The sequence below is a fragment of the Anopheles stephensi genome, chromosome 3, assembly GCF_013141755.1.
Source record: "Anopheles stephensi strain Indian chromosome 3, UCI_ANSTEP_V1.0, whole genome shotgun sequence".
Taxonomy (NCBI): Eukaryota; Metazoa; Arthropoda; class Insecta; order Diptera; family Culicidae; genus Anopheles; species Anopheles stephensi.
Genome location: NC_050203.1, coordinates 38922432 through 38941578, shown reverse-complemented (window position 1 = coordinate 38941578; position 19147 = coordinate 38922432). Strand labels below are relative to the sequence as shown.

The window sequence follows — 19147 nt, the reverse complement described above, 5'->3', positions numbered from 1 at the left end:
TAAGGATAGTTCTCTCTAGCGCCAGATTGAAAAAAGGTCGGTAAACCAATCTAACTGGCGCAGACCCTTGATGGTAGCAAAGGACCCTGCGAAACTTAAACCTTATCGAAAATAAAAAAGCAAACGCCAAAAAGCGTTAGATAAAAAGGTAAAATTGAAAACAAAATGTCGACATTTTTTTTTACGACCACGTTGTTGATTTTGTACGATACGTTGTGGGAGATGAGGGAGCCATTTTTTAGAACCGAATACGCCACGACACAAAGTCGGTGCCCCATATGCTTAAGATGGATGCTACTTATCCACCGCAATTTATCTGCCCAAAAAGGGAAGGAAAAAAAACGAACCCATCCATACCAACATGGAGGTTGGATCAGAAAAAAAATGAAACACCAAGTCCCCACTAGCTAGCTGGCCTCCATTTTGAGGCAAAACAGGCGGAGGCGCTTGATAAGAACCACCGCTGAACGATGCATATATAATGCAATAATCTAGCTTAGGAAACTTTTCACTTGGCCAAGTTCCAGGATTAGAAGCAGATAGTGAAGGCAGGCAGGCCGGCGAACGCGAACGGCACTGCGATAGCGGGTGGATAAGAGTGCGCACTCGAGAAGCAAAAAACCAACACAAAACGAACCATAACGCCATGAAATGAACGGACTGGCGAACGGCATGCATTAAACCAGGTACCGAAAGCACCGCAGGTGTCAACCCAGCACGAGCCAGTCGGCGTGCTTTTCGCCGGTAAGCCAACCTGTGCAGACATTCCCAGTGTCAGCCGGGTTTCTTCCCGGGCCCGGCAGGAGCAAAATGGAGGCCAGCATTGTGCGATAAAAGTTTACTACTGGCATGATAAGATAGGGAAAAACGCGCGATGACACACCGAGCTCGGTTTCACGCTGCAATATCTGTAGACTCCCGACTTGCTGGTGAAGCACGCGATGGGCACACGCCGTTCGGTCGGATGCTGGAGAGAGAAATCTTCTCCACCTCCTCCCTTTTTGTCCATGCGGGAAGCAGGTCACCATTTTGCGGCCGAATCCTACTTTGCACCAGGTACCAGCTACCCACTAGTACGGCACGGGGCATCGGGTTCTCCTCGTCCGTAGTGCCGCAGTTCCTTGCGCTGTGTTGTTTATTCTTGCATTTTTCATATCCTGGTGGCATTTTCGCTGATGCTTGTAAAGCGCTGGAAAGTGGAGAGCTTAGTTAAAGCGGCAAAGTGGCTGTTCGCCGGTGCTCCGAGAACAAAGCGTAGATTGTGCAAATGTGCGATGGCGGTCCTGCGATAGAAAGCATCGGCGTTTCGGTCGAAATGCACTTACGGAAAAGATTAAACGCAAAAAAAAGAAGTACAACTACTACAAACTACAAAAAAGCTGCATAAGAAAGCACAAATAAATGCCGGCAAACGAAAAGTAATACGTGGGACGTTAATATTTTATTCAATAAAACGGATAGTCTCACTCTGCAGACCGGAGGCACTGCTCGAGCGAGGCCAGAGTGCTGAACTAGAATGACTGCGATGGAAAGTTTGCCCATTCCGGACACTCGGCTACCATGTGGTGCTTTAGCATGGTCAAACGACCGTAGGCAGCCGAAAAATTAAAAACAGCGTATGGTGGTTGTCCGGACCGTTGTTTTACAATTATTATCATGCTTGCTAGTACTTAGCATGGTTTCATGTTCACATGGAACAACAGGTGAGGAGAGTAAGCTCCTTTATGATATCGAGCTTCCGTTTTATGACATCGCGTAAGGTGCACGAAGGTCGATGGCATTTGTTAATTGAGCTGTACTTCATTTGTTTGAATGGCGTGACGGTTGGTTTGGAAATGCAAGATTTGAAAGTTGATCATGCTTAAATTTATCGCACAGGACGTTTAATAAATTCGAAATATTTTTTATAAAAATATAATAAGTATAAGATATTTTTTCCTCAACCAATTTTGAGTCATCCAGCCCTGATCCCAGGTAAGATTGCTCCAACTTGCTGTTCTGTACACATTAATTTAGGGTAGGGGACTAAGGCTCGGGAAGCTGGATGCAGATTACAATATCTTTTCTAGATAATCAGTCAAATACTCCCTATGATAGGACATTCCTGTACTGCTCAGGTCACATACTAGCCAAGAACCTGGATTGTACGGTATGCGGCGTTGATGTTCACGTTTTTCTCCGTATCAGTTGGACTCTGTTCAGTCCCTTCCTTGTTGTAGCCTCCTTTACTACGTGAATGATTTGTCGATAAATCCAGCCTAGCAGGGGTATTCCGAATGAATCGGTTAATTTTTAGATGAATCCGCTTTTAGCCAACCTTAAGTGCTACTGACATCTGTGCTGAACGCGTTTGCCAAGATCTCGGATGGTCCTTCCAACGCATGGTGGTAAAGATGAAATTTCACAACACTCCGTGTGATTTTAATTGCCGAAATATGTTGCCATATTGCTTATCTCTCGCATATAACATACAACCGACGTCGTGCTATTCTTTCATGCACATGCACATATACTGCCCTTGTGTTCACAAACATAACGAAGAAAAAATGGATTCCAACTTCTTTTTTTCATTTATTTATAGAGGCTTTGAGTCTTAAAGACTTCATTCGCCTCTTCCCGGTATGAAGGTTACATGGCTATTGTGGTTATGGCTAGATTGTAACTAAGGATTCCAAGTGTGGCTCATAAAAAAACTATTGCGGATTCAAACTAAATTTCTCTATAAAGGTTGTTGCTGTGTAAAAATCGATTTACGCGGTTTTGTTGATGTTTGTCGGGTGAAAGAATGGTGGCTAGGTCGCTATCTTGTTGGCAGGTGTATCTGGGTATAGTGTATCGGGGTATAGTCGGTGAGAGTGTGGCGGACCGTCATGTCAACGCCACAGAAGCTGCAGAGTGGAGGTCTGGATTTTTCGAGGAGGTAGGAGTGGGTCAGGCGGGTATATCCGATGCGAAGGAGGGATGGGACTCGTTGGTTGCGGCTGGAATCAGGATCATCCCATGGTGTTAGGTTGTATTTGATCGTACGGAGTTTCGTGGAGAGGTCTAGATTGTACCAGGTGGTGTTCTAATGTTGAGTTAATTAAGCGGATGACGTCTCGGCGAGATAGGGAGTCGTGTGGTTCAGTTTGAAGGAGCCGTCCTCTGTTGGCCAGTCGGTCGGCTTTCTCGTTTCCTTGGATTCCGGAATGACCCGGAACCCAACAGAAGACTATTACAGGAGATGAAGGTATGTCATCTAGGAGCTGGATGTGCGGATCTTTGGAGGTGCCGTGTTCGAGGGCTGCCAGCACACTGGCACTCTCGGTGAGGATGACGTTCGGTATGTCATTGCGTAGTCCTTCGTCAGCGGCAAATCGGATGGCTAAAGCTTGGGCAGAAAAGATGAATGTGTGGTCAGGAAGTTTGTTGGCGCAGTTATCGAGGCTAGAATGGATCCCACAGCCGGATGATTCACGATGAACGGAGCCTTCTACGGATCAGGTGTGTAAAGGTGCTATTGGCGGTGCTGCTTTTTCCGGTCCCCCGGAGTTTGTGTTTTGGTTCCCAGTACACCCCGGCGGGTAGATTGGATGATGGATGGAAGCTGATGGTTGGTGAGTTGTTGCAGATTGGAGTTAGCTCTGGTGATGAGGGCTGCTGCGTCGATTCCTTTCTCAAGGATCCGGGCTCTGTTGGTGATAACATGTTGGAGAGGAAGGAAACTGCTTTCGCAAAGAGGGAATTGATCGGGCTAGTGACAAAAGCACCAATGACGTAGCGGATGGCTGTGTGGTAGATGGGTGCTACTCTCTTCTCGAAGGTTGCTCTCTCGCGGGAAACAATTTCGAGGCCGTAGAGTAGTTTGGGTAGGAGCCAGGCGTTGATGATGCGGTTCAGGGTTGATCGGGAGGCCCGAACCTTGCCAGCTCCAAGCATGCGGAACAGGTTCAGCCGGCAGTTAGCTTCCTTCTTAACCCTGTTGGAATGTGGAAGAAAGGAAGTCGTCTAACGTAACGTCTGTCGAATGTTACGCCGAGTATGTCGGCAGTCCGTGTGTTAGGTATTGGTGTATTGTTGTATTTAATAGATCGTCGTTGTTTGCAGAAAGAGTGTTTGCAGATATGGAGGATTTTGAGTTTGGTGTGTGATATTTCATAACCCGTCCATCTCGACCACTGTCGAATTTTGTCTACCCTTGCTTGCAGGAGTTTACGAGATTCACAAGCAGTACGAGATGAAGAGGCCAGAAGGTTTCGAACTTGTAGTATACCTTGTATGTATAAAGTATGTATGTAATGGAATAAGGTGTAAAAGGTGGAATAAGATGGAAATACACAATAGGTTAGTGTTAATTAGAATAGTAAATGTTTTACTCGCACTCGATACTCGACTCGACTTATACTCGATCTTCCTCGGACAACTACTTGGATCTGGCTGACTGCGCATGTTCTAAGCGGTGCTCGTATAAAGGCATGCGCAACTCGTCACAGAAGTGCTAGCGACAGTCACTTCACTTCTATATGTATTATTTTTTATAATTACTTCATAATTACACTTTAGGTGTGGAGGCTTCAACTTGTTAAAGATTAGACAGTTCCCTTAGTGTTCAGCGATGTCTTTTTTTTTCAAAATTTTGGACTAACATTTCGTTTTATTTACATTTATGTTATGTCATTTATGTCTGTGGAGTTAAGTTCTCATGTTTTGTTATTTATCAACTCATGCCTTTATACTATGACACGGTTAGTAAATTGAAAATGTATCTCAATGATTTCATAGTCACAAGTTTCGAAACAGTAGCGAAATCGATCTAAGAATCCCGTTCGATCGAAGGACTGACTATCCAGCTACGAGTACAATCAAGCCAAGAAAGTCAGTAATGGCAGAGCAAGAGCTCTTGAGGTTGTACAGCCAATGACGCGAAGAAATACTAAATTAAATGTAAAACATAGAAGATTTTTACATTTTTGTTGTATTAAAAATTGTTTTACTTTAAACGCTGTGTGTGTTATTTACATTGACGGTATCTGTACCGACGACCGACTCAAGGATCTTTATTCAAAACTAAAAAAACCCATTTAGTTGTGTTGGCAGGGAAGATACTCAGAAGAATTAGTGGTCCCGCGTTTGTGGAAGGACAATCATTGTGCAGCGAATTAGAATTGTCTGGTTCTTGTGGGCTGCTCGTATGATCAGAATGGCATCAAAAGAAGAAATCCGTACATGATTGTACCCATGGATAGCTCTGGCGTAGAAACCCCAAACAGAGATGGAGTGATCCTCAACCAAGAATATTTAGCAGATTAAGCTCCCGAAGCGAAGAGTTTCAAAACTAATTCGTAAGTTTAAATATGATCTAAAATGTTGGTGTTTAGATCAGCTCTCAAATAGTGTTACCATAAAAATAAAGGTACTTTCGAAAATTTACATGCGATACGAAATGTGAAAATCTGAGGGAAAATATCATATGAATGATCGTTTTTTTTTTTAAAGGACGAACTGCTTAGCTGTCGTGATGCAGTATATAAAGCAATTATGATTTAAATTTATAACTGTTGATTTATAATTGTGAACTTACAAAAATATAGGCAAATAATGCAAGACTATCACTGAATTGAAGTCATCACAAATGTGATGTTAAGCTTGTGACACGTAAGAGCTGCTCACGGGAAGCAATAGTCGCCAGAGGAGTTTACCAGTATTGCCCGAGTGCTGAGTAATCTACGGGGTAGGCAATGAGTTGTGTCTATGGTAACGCGCGACTTAAACGATATTACATATAACTTTATTTGTATAATCCGTAACCTTACGCACGCTCCGTTTTGGCTCTATCTCTAATTGTGTCCTGATCTGCCTATGATAGCCTATGAAGCAAGCATCTACGATAGCTCAACGATCCTCGAAACGGACCGCAAGAATAAGAATAGGAGAAGGCTATCATCGAACCCAAATATCCTACCCCTTGTCATCCTGTACTCATGACGAAAGCATCATACGTTTGATGCCGCTCAATTGGGTTGTTTGATCGGATTGGGTACAAATCTTAACCGAAATCATTATTTTTATAAATAGGAATCACTTTAGCAGTGGATGGATGGTTTTATGACCAGATGGATGGTTTTATGACAAAAAATGATTATTCAACTCGATCAGGCTCAGACGGATAACAGATGAATTTCCAAAAATCCTATCATTAAAGCCGATTAACGATGAAGCGCTCGTTTCTTCTGATGCTTCGCTTCAAAAATTTAAATTTCATCCAAAGTATTTGAAGCAGCTACACATTTGATTTTCAAAGAAAAACTTCATACGCATCTTCACATGAAAAGTTTCTCCAAAAAACACAAAAAATCACATTATTTGAAGTGTCCCGATGATGATGATGATCTTTTTTTTTTCTTCTTCATAACACTCTGTTCCATATACTCTTGGGCGCGTAGAGCAATGATTGCGAGCAACACAATTTGTAGTATCATTTTATTGCACAAAATGTTCAACAAAAAAGTCTTTCACCAAGCGTGCAAGATGAGATTTTTCAGCACCGGGCGCGTCTCGCACATTCGACGGCTCGAACCCGTTCAGTTCAATATCGTTTAGCGTCGAATGGTCCGCTGCCGACCGGTGTGACCTTCCCATTTCACCACCGCCAAAAAAGGGGTACTTTCCGGTGTGTGTGTGTTTGTGTGTGTGTGTGTGTGGGGGGGGGGGGAGGGAAAAGAGCAAAATGGCACCAATGTATAGAAAAATGTCCCATCGATACCAAATGGCACCTACGGACAATTTTACCCCGGCGTGCGTTTCTTTTCCTTGTTGACCGTGGGCTCTCTTTCTCTCTCTCTCTCTCTTTGTGCCGGGAGCCTGTTCGGTCACGCAGCCCGATTGCTTCCCGGTTTGGTGAATGACGGCGAAATTAAATTCGTGAAAGCGCCATTAAAATAAAATTAATTCGCAAGTAGCGGAGACACACGGAGGGCATTCGCATTGGCGATATTGGTGAGGCGTTCTGAGCAGGGGTCGGTGGGGAGGACTAGTTTTGCCCAATCGCTTTTGTGTGTACGGTCTGCCAATTGCCTGCACACTTGGGCTTCCGGTCGGTCGATCCCGAACGAAGCCTAGGCCATTTTCCGGTTTCCTGTTCCGGTTTCCGGCCCGAAACCCGAACGGCGGGCGGTAATGTTTCGGGCGGTTGCAGTTTTTCCCGGATTGAAATTTTTCAAAATTCCAATACACTCCAATACGGTTGACACGGTTGGATAAGGGGAGCAGTGGGGAGGAAACTGTTAAGGGACGGGACAAAGGGAGCGGTAATTTTAATTCAAACGACACCTGAGGTAGCGTTCACCGGCAGAGGCACTCTCTCTCACACACACACACACATGCAGCGAGCAATTCCCTTCATGTGGTCACATCGCTGCTCGACGGGAACGCCACGGGGGTGTGCATAAAGTGTTATGCCGGGCTTTAAGGGATTATCGGACCGTTCGTTTTGTCGCTCAACGGGTTCCCGGGTTCGACGGTCCGTTCCGTTTGCCGGCAACGCAACGCCTCCCCATTTTTGGGGTTTGGTTGGTTTTACGGATCGTTTGGAATTGTATCCACCAGCACCGACCTGCAGCACCCACGACTTTGGGTCTCCGATCGCCATGTATAAAAAAGGAAACATTAACACGTTCAAGCCGTTGACTTGGTCCGTTTTTCTCCAACCAACCCAAAAAAAAGGGAAGAGAAAAGCCGCTAACTACGACGCTGGGCCATGGTGGAAAAATGCTCGTTAAGACTGAGCGACCGGCTCGACTCGAGGACCCGGTGCCTGGGGTGGTGTGTGTGTGTAATGGGCAGGATTTAATGAATATTGAATTGATGTGGTAAATAATGGTGGAAATCGTCCCATTTCACCGGATGCCAGATTTATCTCCTTTGATGCTGGCCGGGTTGAAGGTGTTTCCGCGATGATAATAGGATTATACGCACAAGAATAATGCCCTTAATTAGCCAATCATATGCACCGGTCGGTCGAATGGCATCGGCAGACAGGTGGCACACACGACCCACACTCATACGATCGTGAACTTCCTGGGTAGAGTTTAATCGTTGTTAATCACGGTTATGATTGAAGTTGGGTTGCGGTTGGTTGCAGGTACTGCATGAACTGTTTGTGGGTTGGTCTTTTTTTTTTGGCAAAAGAAATTAATACTTCCTCTGCCAAGAATGCTGATCAATCGGAGTAAATGTGTATCGCTTGTTTTTTTCTGTACGTGGGAAGGTACTTAATGTTTTCATCCTGTGTTTCGTAATAAAGCTCAGTTTTTTTGAGTATTAACACGACTGCGTAGATCAGGAAGTATTATGATGACCATTTTCTTTGGGAATATTTTTATAGGCATTGGGCTTGGTACAATTTCCAATCGCGAGGCCTACGGCGATGGCTATCCACTGGGTACTGTCAGGATTTAACAGAATAAAACTGCAATGAGCTTTCACCAAACATTTCCAGATATCCAACACCAACAATGACGTATCGCCCCCGTGCTGTGATTACTTGGTAAGGGGAGTCTGGCCTCTTAGCTTCACGAGCTAAGAGCTAAGCTTCACAAAAAGTGGTGATAAAGTGCCTACAATAATAAAACACTTCATTAATGGAGTACTGTCTGCCACTACAGTACAATTTATAGGGTACCTGGGCTAGACTCGATAATCACCAAGTTTCGTCGTTCGATTTGTATTCGTCTCTGTTGCAGGCTCGATTTGATGAAGCGGAGCGTTTTGGCACTGACGAACCAATATCTGCAGCTTGAACATATTAATTCCGTAACGTTTTCCACGGACAGAACCTCGCGTATTAAAACAAGACATGTTCAGTGGTTTCTCTGACATCTTTGCTTCTCAAGAAGCTTATTATATTAACTACAAATTGGATGGTCGACAGCTACAACCCGAGGAATGGATGGACGAGTTTCAAGCACCATGTAGAGATGCGTCCCTATCTTGTTGCTACAGTTGAAGAGAAAGCTCACGCTCAGTTCTTCTTGTGCTGTGAAGATCAATGTCAGATTCGTGACACTGAAGCAACCAGCGATCAAAAGTGATCTTCTGAGATCTAGTGTGGCAGCGGGATCGTACCTGCAACTACGCCGGACGGATCGTGAGATGGCATACGAAAAGAGTTCCTTATAGGCTTAACCACCTTTCAGGCAATGATGGCGAAACAATGGTTTGCTAGCAGAAAAGAGCAGATCTCGTTGACCGTGAAGTGCCTAAACATGCGCTTCCTTAGCGCTTTAAAGAGTTAAACTGTGCTAGGGTCTGTCGCTGGCGATCCCGTGAGCGGCTCAGTATATAAGGATATTAGAAGTAAGCGAAAAATCAGTTTTGATCCGGATAGCGAGTAGGACAGTTAGGGTTTATGTTCGATGTTGGTAAAAGATCGTGAGGTTGGTGATGTTGAGTGAAAGTTGAAGTGTTAATCACATCTGAACTTACCAATTTAATTTTGGGTGGTTCCTTCCTGATACGACAGACTTCTACTGTTACTTTTTTCTATCGAGCCTCATGCGCAAGCGTTTGTCAATAAAATAATTTTGTAGCGCATGTACTGAACCACTTACGTGATAGCTAATAAATTAACGATATAATAAAGTGATCAGTTGCTCCTCATCGAAGGCTCTTTGATTCGAAAAGAAACTCTGTTGTATCGACGGCTTGCTAACTGCCGGCAGAGATTCTAATCAAGAGCCGCGCCTGTCAGCCATGTAGTCATTTGTACATGCCTATCTTATCCTTAATTTATACCATAGCCTGGACTATATACTCCAAAGCCTGGATACATATCCATTTGCTAAATGACAAGTTCTAGGCTAGGATTTCTGGTTAGCCTCAAATGCTTTTTATGGCCTTGGGCAGGACTCACAAGACTTGGGCAGGACCGCACAAGACTAGTGTCGGTCTTATTTTTCCATTTGATTTTCAATCCTAATTCACTGTGTATTTTTTTAATAATATTTTTTTTTTATAATATTTGGCTCTATTTTTGGAGAACGTTGTAGACCACTGAACCAACAGGTTCTTCAACCAAGAGGCGTAAGAAGCCCCAACTTAGGTTGGACAGAAAACACTATCCAATGCCTTCAGAATCTTCTTGGTGCTGAACTTATTTAAAATTCCCAACATTTATTTGCCTTGACGGCGAGTAGAAAAAAAAATACTCCGTGCTATGCTCGTTATGTTAGTTAACTAGCTTATCGGTATACTAAAGCATCTGGCGCCATATCTAGCTACTCGGACTTCGTCAAAAAAGTGTGGTGCTCGCTAATTCGATCAGTAATAGAGAATGTCTCTGTAGAGTGGTTACCTACAGCTGCTCGATCCCTCTGGATCCCTCCAGATCCTCTGGATCAAGGGAATATTCTTGAGGTTTGTCCTATTTTACTGGAGGAATTCTTTTGATTATAGCGATTATGGGGAACCTGCAGAGAATCCTTAACCTGCAAAGATCCGTCATAGCGTGGCTTATGAACAATCAGATTGTCTCGTCGATTACTTGACGATTCGAGCTAGATGATTACTTGACGTAGAGGAACGCCGTCCCGGTTTTGGTTCTTCTGTGCCGTTTTGTACAATTTATCGTGAATTTAATGTAGCGTGTGACCGTTAAGAGCTCGACTTGACACGGGACGCATTTTTCAATAGTATTTGTTACGTGTGTTCTCTTTAGTGACCTAGTGTTCAACAGATATTTGAAATGTTACATTAAGATAGCTTTTAGTTCCTTCAACAGGGCTGTTTGGTCAGTTAGTTTTTTTTTAAATATTCTTTACAAATAAACACATTATCAAGTATAAGTTTTCATTTATTTAAAGATGTACTTACATACATACAATCCATTTGATCGATAGATGGATTTGCGTGTTATGCAAGGCAAAAATCGTAAAAAATCCAAAGCACCCCTTATAAGAAAGCTCACTGTTTATCAAAAAACATCCAAAACTTAGCAGCACTCTCACCGAAATAAGCCTTACCGGAAGGAAATAAGAAAGCACCAATAATGACTTGCACAAGGATTGTGCCTTAAAAAGCTGTCCAACCAAACTTCCCGAGAAAACTCGTTACCCAACGACCTGAAAAGTTAAACCACACAAATGCCTAACATTGCTCCCGCTAGGCGTGCCCCTGTTTGCCTAGCCCGGGGCACATGAAATCGAACTCCGGCACTTGAGCGAGCTGGCTGCCTCCGGAAAGGGTAAATCGGGTATTCGGTGAGTGTAATTAATAAGTTTCGCTAGCCGGCGAGCCCTAGCCAGCTCATTCCGTATGCGAAGAAGTTTCGCTCAAGAAAACTATACATCACGCCAAAAAACACCGCCGGCAGCCACGGTCAACAAATCAAACCCACAAGCCATGTCGCTTTTTCCGGGTGGGCCCGATGAATAATTAACTTTCCAATTTACGGTATTCCCCCAGCGGACTGGGACACCGGATCCCATTTGGCTCGTTGTGATGCTGTTGAATGTTTTATCCTTTCCATTTGCTGCCGGCGTCAGCGATACCACAGCAATGCTCACAAGTAAACAGCATCAATCTTAATCACAGGTAATTAGGGTACATCAATTTTGCACTGAATTAATAGAGGTTTGTGGGCGTACTAGCTTGCAAACGAGCCATAAGGGAGGGCCACGTGCGAAATGAGCGTTTCGGCTGTGAGTCCTGAGCCCTGTTCTGGGTTGCACTGCTATGGGCCGGTTCTAGGTCGGCGCGAAAAGGCAAGACGAGTTGTCCTCGGTGCGCAATAGGAGACGGTACACTGGTAGCAGTGGCAGCCGCAGCATCGGCAGTTTGGCCAGCTTTATTCAGTGCGGTGGGTAATAAAATATGTAGTTTATGTATCAATATTCAAAATCGTATTAAGATAAATGCCAATTTTGAATGAGTTAGTGGGAATTGAATCAGGAACTAGATCGAAGTAGACGAAATGAATGGGAAAGTTGTACGAAACATATAAATTAGTTGGCTGTCTGTACAGGACTTCAGAACATCAAGCAGTTGATTTGATGCTTTTTTCTGTGGTAAGTGGTAACAGATTCAAATAGAACTCGTATTTATCGATGAACTCTACGCCTTGTGCCGAACGGATCACTGACGAGCACGTTCTTGGTGGAGCATGAGTCCTTACGGCATTCGCAACCATCATATCGTGTCGGCTTTGGTCACCGTCAGGATAGCTACACGGCCAAATAGCTCAGCTACCTCGTGATTCACTCTCTTCCTGAGCTCTATGAGTCCTCTTGCAGTATAATCCACTACTCGTGCCCTTAGAAGACGACCCGAAAGAATCAGTGTTCGATATATCGTACAGTTTGTATGTTGTTGGCGTCTTTTGGGAGTTGTTGGCGCCCGTCATAGGTACGATTTCCCTAAACAATGAACGCGAGGGTTTTGCTGCTTAGGTTGTTGTCTCAACCACCCACGAAATCATCGGCGTTTACCATTATTTTGTTTCCCAAAGTATTTGAAGCCAAGGTTACTGACACTCCGGTGGGATCTACCAAGGTTAAAACCATCGCCAAACTGGTACTTTGTCTTCGTCGCATTGATCTTCAATCTAAAACTAGAAGCCTGGCATTTCAGTCAGATATCCATTCGATAATATCGATGTCATCAACGAGGCCAAGAAATTGGAGAGTATTGCGAAGCCTGTGCTTGGCATGATGCTTTCCAGAGCGATGATCAACAGTACACAGGAGAGCACATTGTGCCGCTTCGTTCCGTTTGTGATTTGATAGATTTTGACAACATGTACGACACTCGCAACTTGCACCGCACACCATCCATTGAGGCCAAGATTTCTGGGAATCCATACTGCTGCATGACGTTCCATGTCTATGGTATCGTAGGCCGCCTTGAAGCAAATAAACAGGTGGTGCTTGGGATTCTGGTGTTCTGGGGATTTGACTTTAAAAAAAATATGTGTAATGAATTTATTGATAAGTTAAAAACAATAGCAAACCATTTATACTAATGTTATTATGAGAAAATCTTTGATATGCTCTTTGATTTTTTCTCTACCAGTCCTTCCAAAATAGGTATCCCAGAACCCTTCAATTAACTCTTTGTTGAAATATTTTTAAAAATTTGTTCAAAAGTAGTTTCGTTATTGATTTAACCAAAATGGTGTCCAGAAAATGAAGAAAGCAATCAACAAGTCCAAGAAAAGATAGATTATACCCGGAACTTTGATAGTCACAGACATCTACTTAGAATTCTTCTGTCATTTTTCAGATTTTTTTAGCTTTCGGTTCCGGTGGAGGATCAGTTGATAAAATCGGTTTTTTCTTTTATTCGGATAGGAAATCTTGTCTTTAAAAACTGCATAATTTCACAAGGGACAAAATTTGGGTTCTAAAAGACTTCAGTTCTTCTATTCTTCTTCTTTCTTGGCACTACAACATAGAGAGGTCTCGGCCTACCATTTCTGGCATTCTGTGACTTAATTTTATCCGCAGTAAAGTAGTCAGCCTTACGTACTACGGAGTCGATCTGGATGAGATTTGAACCCCGTATCGTATGAAACCGTATGAAGACCGGTACCGTATGAAGACCGGTACCGTTATCGCCTCGGCCACCGGACGTCATTCTTCTATTGGACAGTTTAAAAAAACAAGTTCATTTGAAAGCTAATAATATCTTCAGGGTCTAGACTTGTTCTTTGGTCATGTGGCATGTTCAATAGTTTCTAGTACATCAGCCCGTGTCCTTTCAATGTTTATGCCAACCAACAAAACCATAGGACGGCGGTTGCTTCTCTGCAATGTTGGTTGACGGTGGTCCTGTTGCCGGTGGGATGTTTGGAGCAGCTACCAGCTCCATTCATTCTTTGCAATTCATTCTTTCATGCTTTGCAGCATGCATTCTGTCGGCGATAGAGCTGTCGGAGGCATTTCCAGATCACAGGGATATCGAGGTTTGAAGCTCACCAGATAAAACAACCAGTATTGCAATGTCTCCTACAGGGATTAGTATCAAAACCATACTTTTAAACTGAAAGCGAGAAAAGCCTGATTACCAGCACTAACACAAGCAAAGGAAGCAGTAATTCGAACTATATTTTTGAACGAGTCCATCCAAGGTGCATTTAAATGATGTTTGAAAGGAAATATATTCCAGCAGAAAACTTTCCATGGATCCTTAACTTTAGATATAAGTCCAGCTGTTAGGTTATAAGGCCTGGCATTTCTTCAATGAAACAAAAACAAATCGTCAGGCTTTTAATAAACTTTGAGGACCTGACCGTTTTGCTATATACTTCCAGGAATTGCAGGCAGGCCAAGAGCTCTCGCAGTTCTTCTTCCTTTGCGCTATAACATAAAGAGGTCTCGACCTGCCATCTCTGGCTTTTGGTGACTTGATTTTAACCGTAGCAAAGTAGTCAGCCCTGCGTACGGGGAGGAGGTCTGGGTGGGATTTGAACCTCGGTCCTACCGTGTGTTGCCGCTGTCGCTTCGGCCACCGGACCGCCCCAACTTCTACATAGAGCTAAAAAAGAAGAAAGAACTGTTCCATAACAGATAGGAAAAGAAACAAAGCTATGAGAGGAAGTGAAAGGTAGGCTATGAATTTGGAACTTTTCTTATGACATTGAAAAGGGAATCAAAATTGTGTCTGTGTGCAGCAAAATTGTTTAACAGTGAATTTAATATAAAATCTAAAAAAAAACGTAAAACTTTTCCGAAAATGCGAGAAATAGTTGTGTTTCACCTCGGTCAGTGCGGCAACCGAGTGGCGGAAAACTTTTGGGAGTACATTTGCGACGAACACTGCCTAAACACACAGGGTCAGTTCGTGGGACAGCACTACCTGCCACTGCAGCGCATCAACGTGTACTTTGACGAGTCACCGTGCTGCAACTTCGTGCCTCGAGCAATCTTTGCCGACCTGGAGCCGAGCACGCTCAACTACCTTCGCTGCAGCAAGTACGGATGTCTGTTCTCGCCGGAAAGTTTCATCACCGGTAAAACGAGTGCGGGCAACAACTGGGCCCGCGGTTACCATACGGAAGGTGCCGAACTGCTGGACCAGATCGAGGACTGCACGCGCCGAATGGTCGAAGGGTGTGATTGTCTGCAGGGTTTCCAGCTGGTACACTCGATCGGTGGTGGTACCGGGTCGGGGCTGGGGACGCTGCTGCTGGAAACGCTGAAGGACCGCTTCCCGGGGAAGATCACCAACACGTTCAGTGTGATACCGTCGCCCAAGGTATCGGAGGTCGTGGTAGAACCGTACAATTCCGTGTTCGCCCTTAGCTCGATGATTCGTTCGAGCGACGAGACGTTCTGTCTGGACAATGAAGCGTTGTACGATATTTGCGTGAAAACGCTTCGACTGCCGGTGCCGGATCTGGATGATTTGAATCATCTGATTGCTTCGGCAATGGCCGGCATTACGTGCAGCTTTCGGTACCCCGGTCAACTGAACTCGGACCTCAGGAAGCTGCTCACCAACATGGTACCGTACCGGCGGTTGCACTTTTTCGTGCCCGGCATTGCGCCGCTGTGTGCCCGGGATTCCGAATGCTACCGGCAAACGACGGTACCGGAGCTGGTGTATCAGCTGTTTAGCAATAGCAATCTGATGGCGGCGTGTGACCCACAGCTCGGCACGTTCCTAACGGCGGCGGCCATCTTTCGGGGTCGGCTGTCAACACGCACGGTCGAGGAGCATATGAGCGGCGCGCGGTTGAAGAATCAGCTGTCGTTCAGTAACTTCATCCCGAACAACGTCAAATCGGCCATTTGTGATGTGCCACCGCGCGGTATGAAAATGGCGGCCACGTTCATTGCCAACACGACGGCCATCACGCAGCTGTTTCGGCGCATCACCGGTCAGTTCGGGACCATGCTTCGGCAGCGTGCCTTCCTGCATTGGTACACCGGCGAAGGCATGGACGAGGGTGAGTTTGCGGAGATGGAAAGTAAACTGGCGGAACTGTTGGAAGAATATGACAGCTACAAGGAGGAAGGTCAAGCGAAGGAGGAAGACGAAGGTGAAGACGTGGAAGAATAACACGGAACTAATGTTTTGGAAATAAATTGCTGAAGATATTAAATTTATCAACTTTTGGAAGGAAGTTATTTATATTCTCTCGGAAATGCCCAAAAAACAACACGTGATTCTCGGAAAAGCATTATAAACATCGGTCGCATAATTTGGCCACCTATCATCCCTAAAGCTTCGACTGATGGGTCACCCGGGACTTTGCCGAAATCAAACGAGCACGCGGCTCGGCTGCTTCGAAGGGGGTGATTTCGGATGTGCAATTTATTATCATTTCGTGTCAATGTCCCGTGTTTTTTTTTTTCGTTCGCCCTACCGCTTTGGGATACATATATCTTATATCTTGGTGGAAAGAAGTTGGCCACCTAGTTAGAGCAATCGAGAGAAAGCAATGTAGAAAATGGAGCCAACGGGACGGTCAAGATATAATAATTCCCGTGCCGAGTCAGCGATGAATATCCGACATCATTTATAACAAAGTCAAACGGTGAAGCCTGATGAAGATCGCAATGGCAGTCGGGCTGTCCCTGGGTCAGGGGGGGATAGTATGACGAATGGCTTTTAATTACACATATTGACCGATCCGTTTCAGGGCTGCGACCGGTTGGAATAGGTTGGGAACGTGAATTGAGTGTACTTTTCCTGCCCCGAGTGTTGTTGTGGGATGGTTGGTTGGGCCACCACAGTTTATGAAATATGAGGTTGCATTTAGGGAAAATTAATCTTTGCTCGGCTAGGAACGGATGCCGTCCAGTTGGCATGCGGTGGCGAGCATGCGACCGGTCGACGTGTTGACAATTAAGCAGAGAAAAATGCTTAACCTTTCGGTGTGCTCCGTTTTGGGTAAGAAAGTTCGTTCGGAAACGACAATATTAAAACACAATTTTTCCTGCTAAATCGCTCCCTTTATTGTGGACACTGCTATTGCCTTGAAGTGGTTCCGTAGCTGCAATGAAATGCTCGTGAAGGAGTGGAACATTAATATGTCCGGCAATAATGCGTGTTACGTTCTGGGAAACGGAAAGCCATGCGTGCCTTTTATATGGTGCATTAGCCCTTTTTCTGTGGAATTATATGGTGGAACAAATAACTTAAATTAGTAACAACAAAACAAAAGCATTGAAAAGCCTCACATACCTTATACTTTATGCTTCAAAAATCCGTACTTCAACCATTGGTGTGAATATAATTCAACCTGGTAGCGCACCATTCCAGGGGCCATGCAATATGATGGTGCTCGAGAAAATGAAATCATAAATTCGGTTAATTTTTATTGGAAAACTTAAATATGATTACTGAAGTTATAATTAACAAAAACAAGTACCGCACGACCATGCAAATTGATGGTGGTTGGGCACGGTGTAAAAACCGATAAGATTGGGTGGGTCGGCCTCTTTTCTGGCTGCCCGTTTGCGTTCTCTCCCGTTCCCGTTCTCCAGCCTCCAGCCTTGTTGAGGGCCTCCTGTTGTACCGTGTGCGTCACTGAACATGGAGGACACTAGATTACGCAAAGTGTGTGCTTTATTATGGGGTCGGTTTCATGAAATTAACTGTACCTGTGCTTTTTATGGGAAATGAATATTCACCAAAACACGTACCCGGCCGGACGGATGGTACGCATACGCGTCCAACCGGGAAGAACTACAAGCCTCAGCTCCATCAGTTGTAATTTGTGGTGTTGGGCATGGGATGGGTGTGTTTCACTTTAAAATGCAAAATATGTTTCGATGTAGGCAGGAGGAACGCTTTTTTTGCCAATAGCTTTTGCAGCGGGCAAAAATGTTTGTGACAACAGTTGTTGCTTGTTTTTTTTTTGTTTGAATATTAATATTTGATTGGAATTGGTTACAGGGAGGCAGCACATGAGAAGAGACGAGATAGTTTGAAAGATTGATTAAACTCTGGATTGATGCTAGTAAATATTATCATAAAAGTTGTTACTTTGCTTTATGAGTAGTAGTAGTAATGAACACTATTCGTAACAAGTATGCATATGAGAAAATTGACCTATATACGTATATACCTCAACGATGGATAAGAATAAGACACACACAACGAATATTTCACATTAGAAGAGCAATGCCCCACTGACAGCGATATGCAACCATTTCAACGAACTTAGCAACACGACTTCAATGTTAGCATCGGACTGGCAGACAAATTGCAATAGCTGATTGTGAAGGTTCAATTGGACGCTTTACAGTTAAACTGAGGTAAACCGTCTTATTCTGTAGCTTGAACTTCTTGTTCTACACCGACCAGTGTAGATTTTGTGAGATCATCGAATACGTCGACTGGACCACCTTGGGTACTGTCGAATTCTTATCGGCTAAAATCACCTCACACACTATAATATTACCAACCAGGGTGTTACTTTCAGATTGATGATATAGACGTATTTGTCGACGAGACATGTCTAGGCTCCGCGCAATGATCACCCGGTTAGGGCATCTGGCGTTTCAGTTTACGCTCACCACCGGTTGTTGAACGTAGCTCCAGTTACGTAGGTGACGTACTGCCTGTTGGTCGATTTATCCTCCGCCCTTCAATCTTGTACTTCTACTTTTAAACCTCGTTTTTCCCCCCATCTAACTCTGCTCTACAAAAGTTAGCCGATGCCGATGATCGTAATTGCTTTAGCTTCACTTAAAGGCTATTAAAGTATGCAACCGAATGGCTGCTTTCCTGTAAACGATTTTTACATTTACTGTTAGTTACAAGCGATCATTCCTCCCAGGTTTTATTGTATTGTTAATGTTTTTCTTTTTACGCCCTTTCATTTGATCTGTTGGAGTTACAACATATGAATCGTTTTTGCCAGCCATTTCTATCTTTCTTGGCTTGGTTATGTCCGTATCTGGTGGTCCAAACAGTCGTATCAGGAGACGGTCCTGGTAGGAACCGTTACACGGTTCTGTCTTTTGAAAGATCCTGTGCTTGCCATTCTCTAGACCAGACATGTCAAACATACGGCTCGAGAGACGGATGTCGCCCTCGAGCCTTATCATTGCGGCTCGCAAAAGAATGTCGAAGCAATCGACTGCTGGGATGTCTTTAGAAGATTTCGAGTAGACATGTTGACAACTATAATAGTAGTTTGCACGATTGTTCATTTAAATAT

General features: G+C 44.2%; 1 protein-coding gene across 1 annotated transcript; it reads left to right on the top strand.

Annotated features, from left to right (window-relative positions):
• The first annotated feature begins 14582 nt into the window (after nt 1–14582).
• LOC118511892 (tubulin beta chain-like) lies at nt 14583–16080 on the top strand. The gene has a single exon (XM_036055522.1). The coding sequence runs from the start codon at nt 14605–14607 to the stop codon at nt 16033–16035; it is 1431 nt and encodes a 476-aa protein (XP_035911415.1). The 5' UTR covers nt 14583–14604; the 3' UTR covers nt 16036–16080.
• Nucleotides 16081–19147: the final 3067 nt, after the last annotated feature.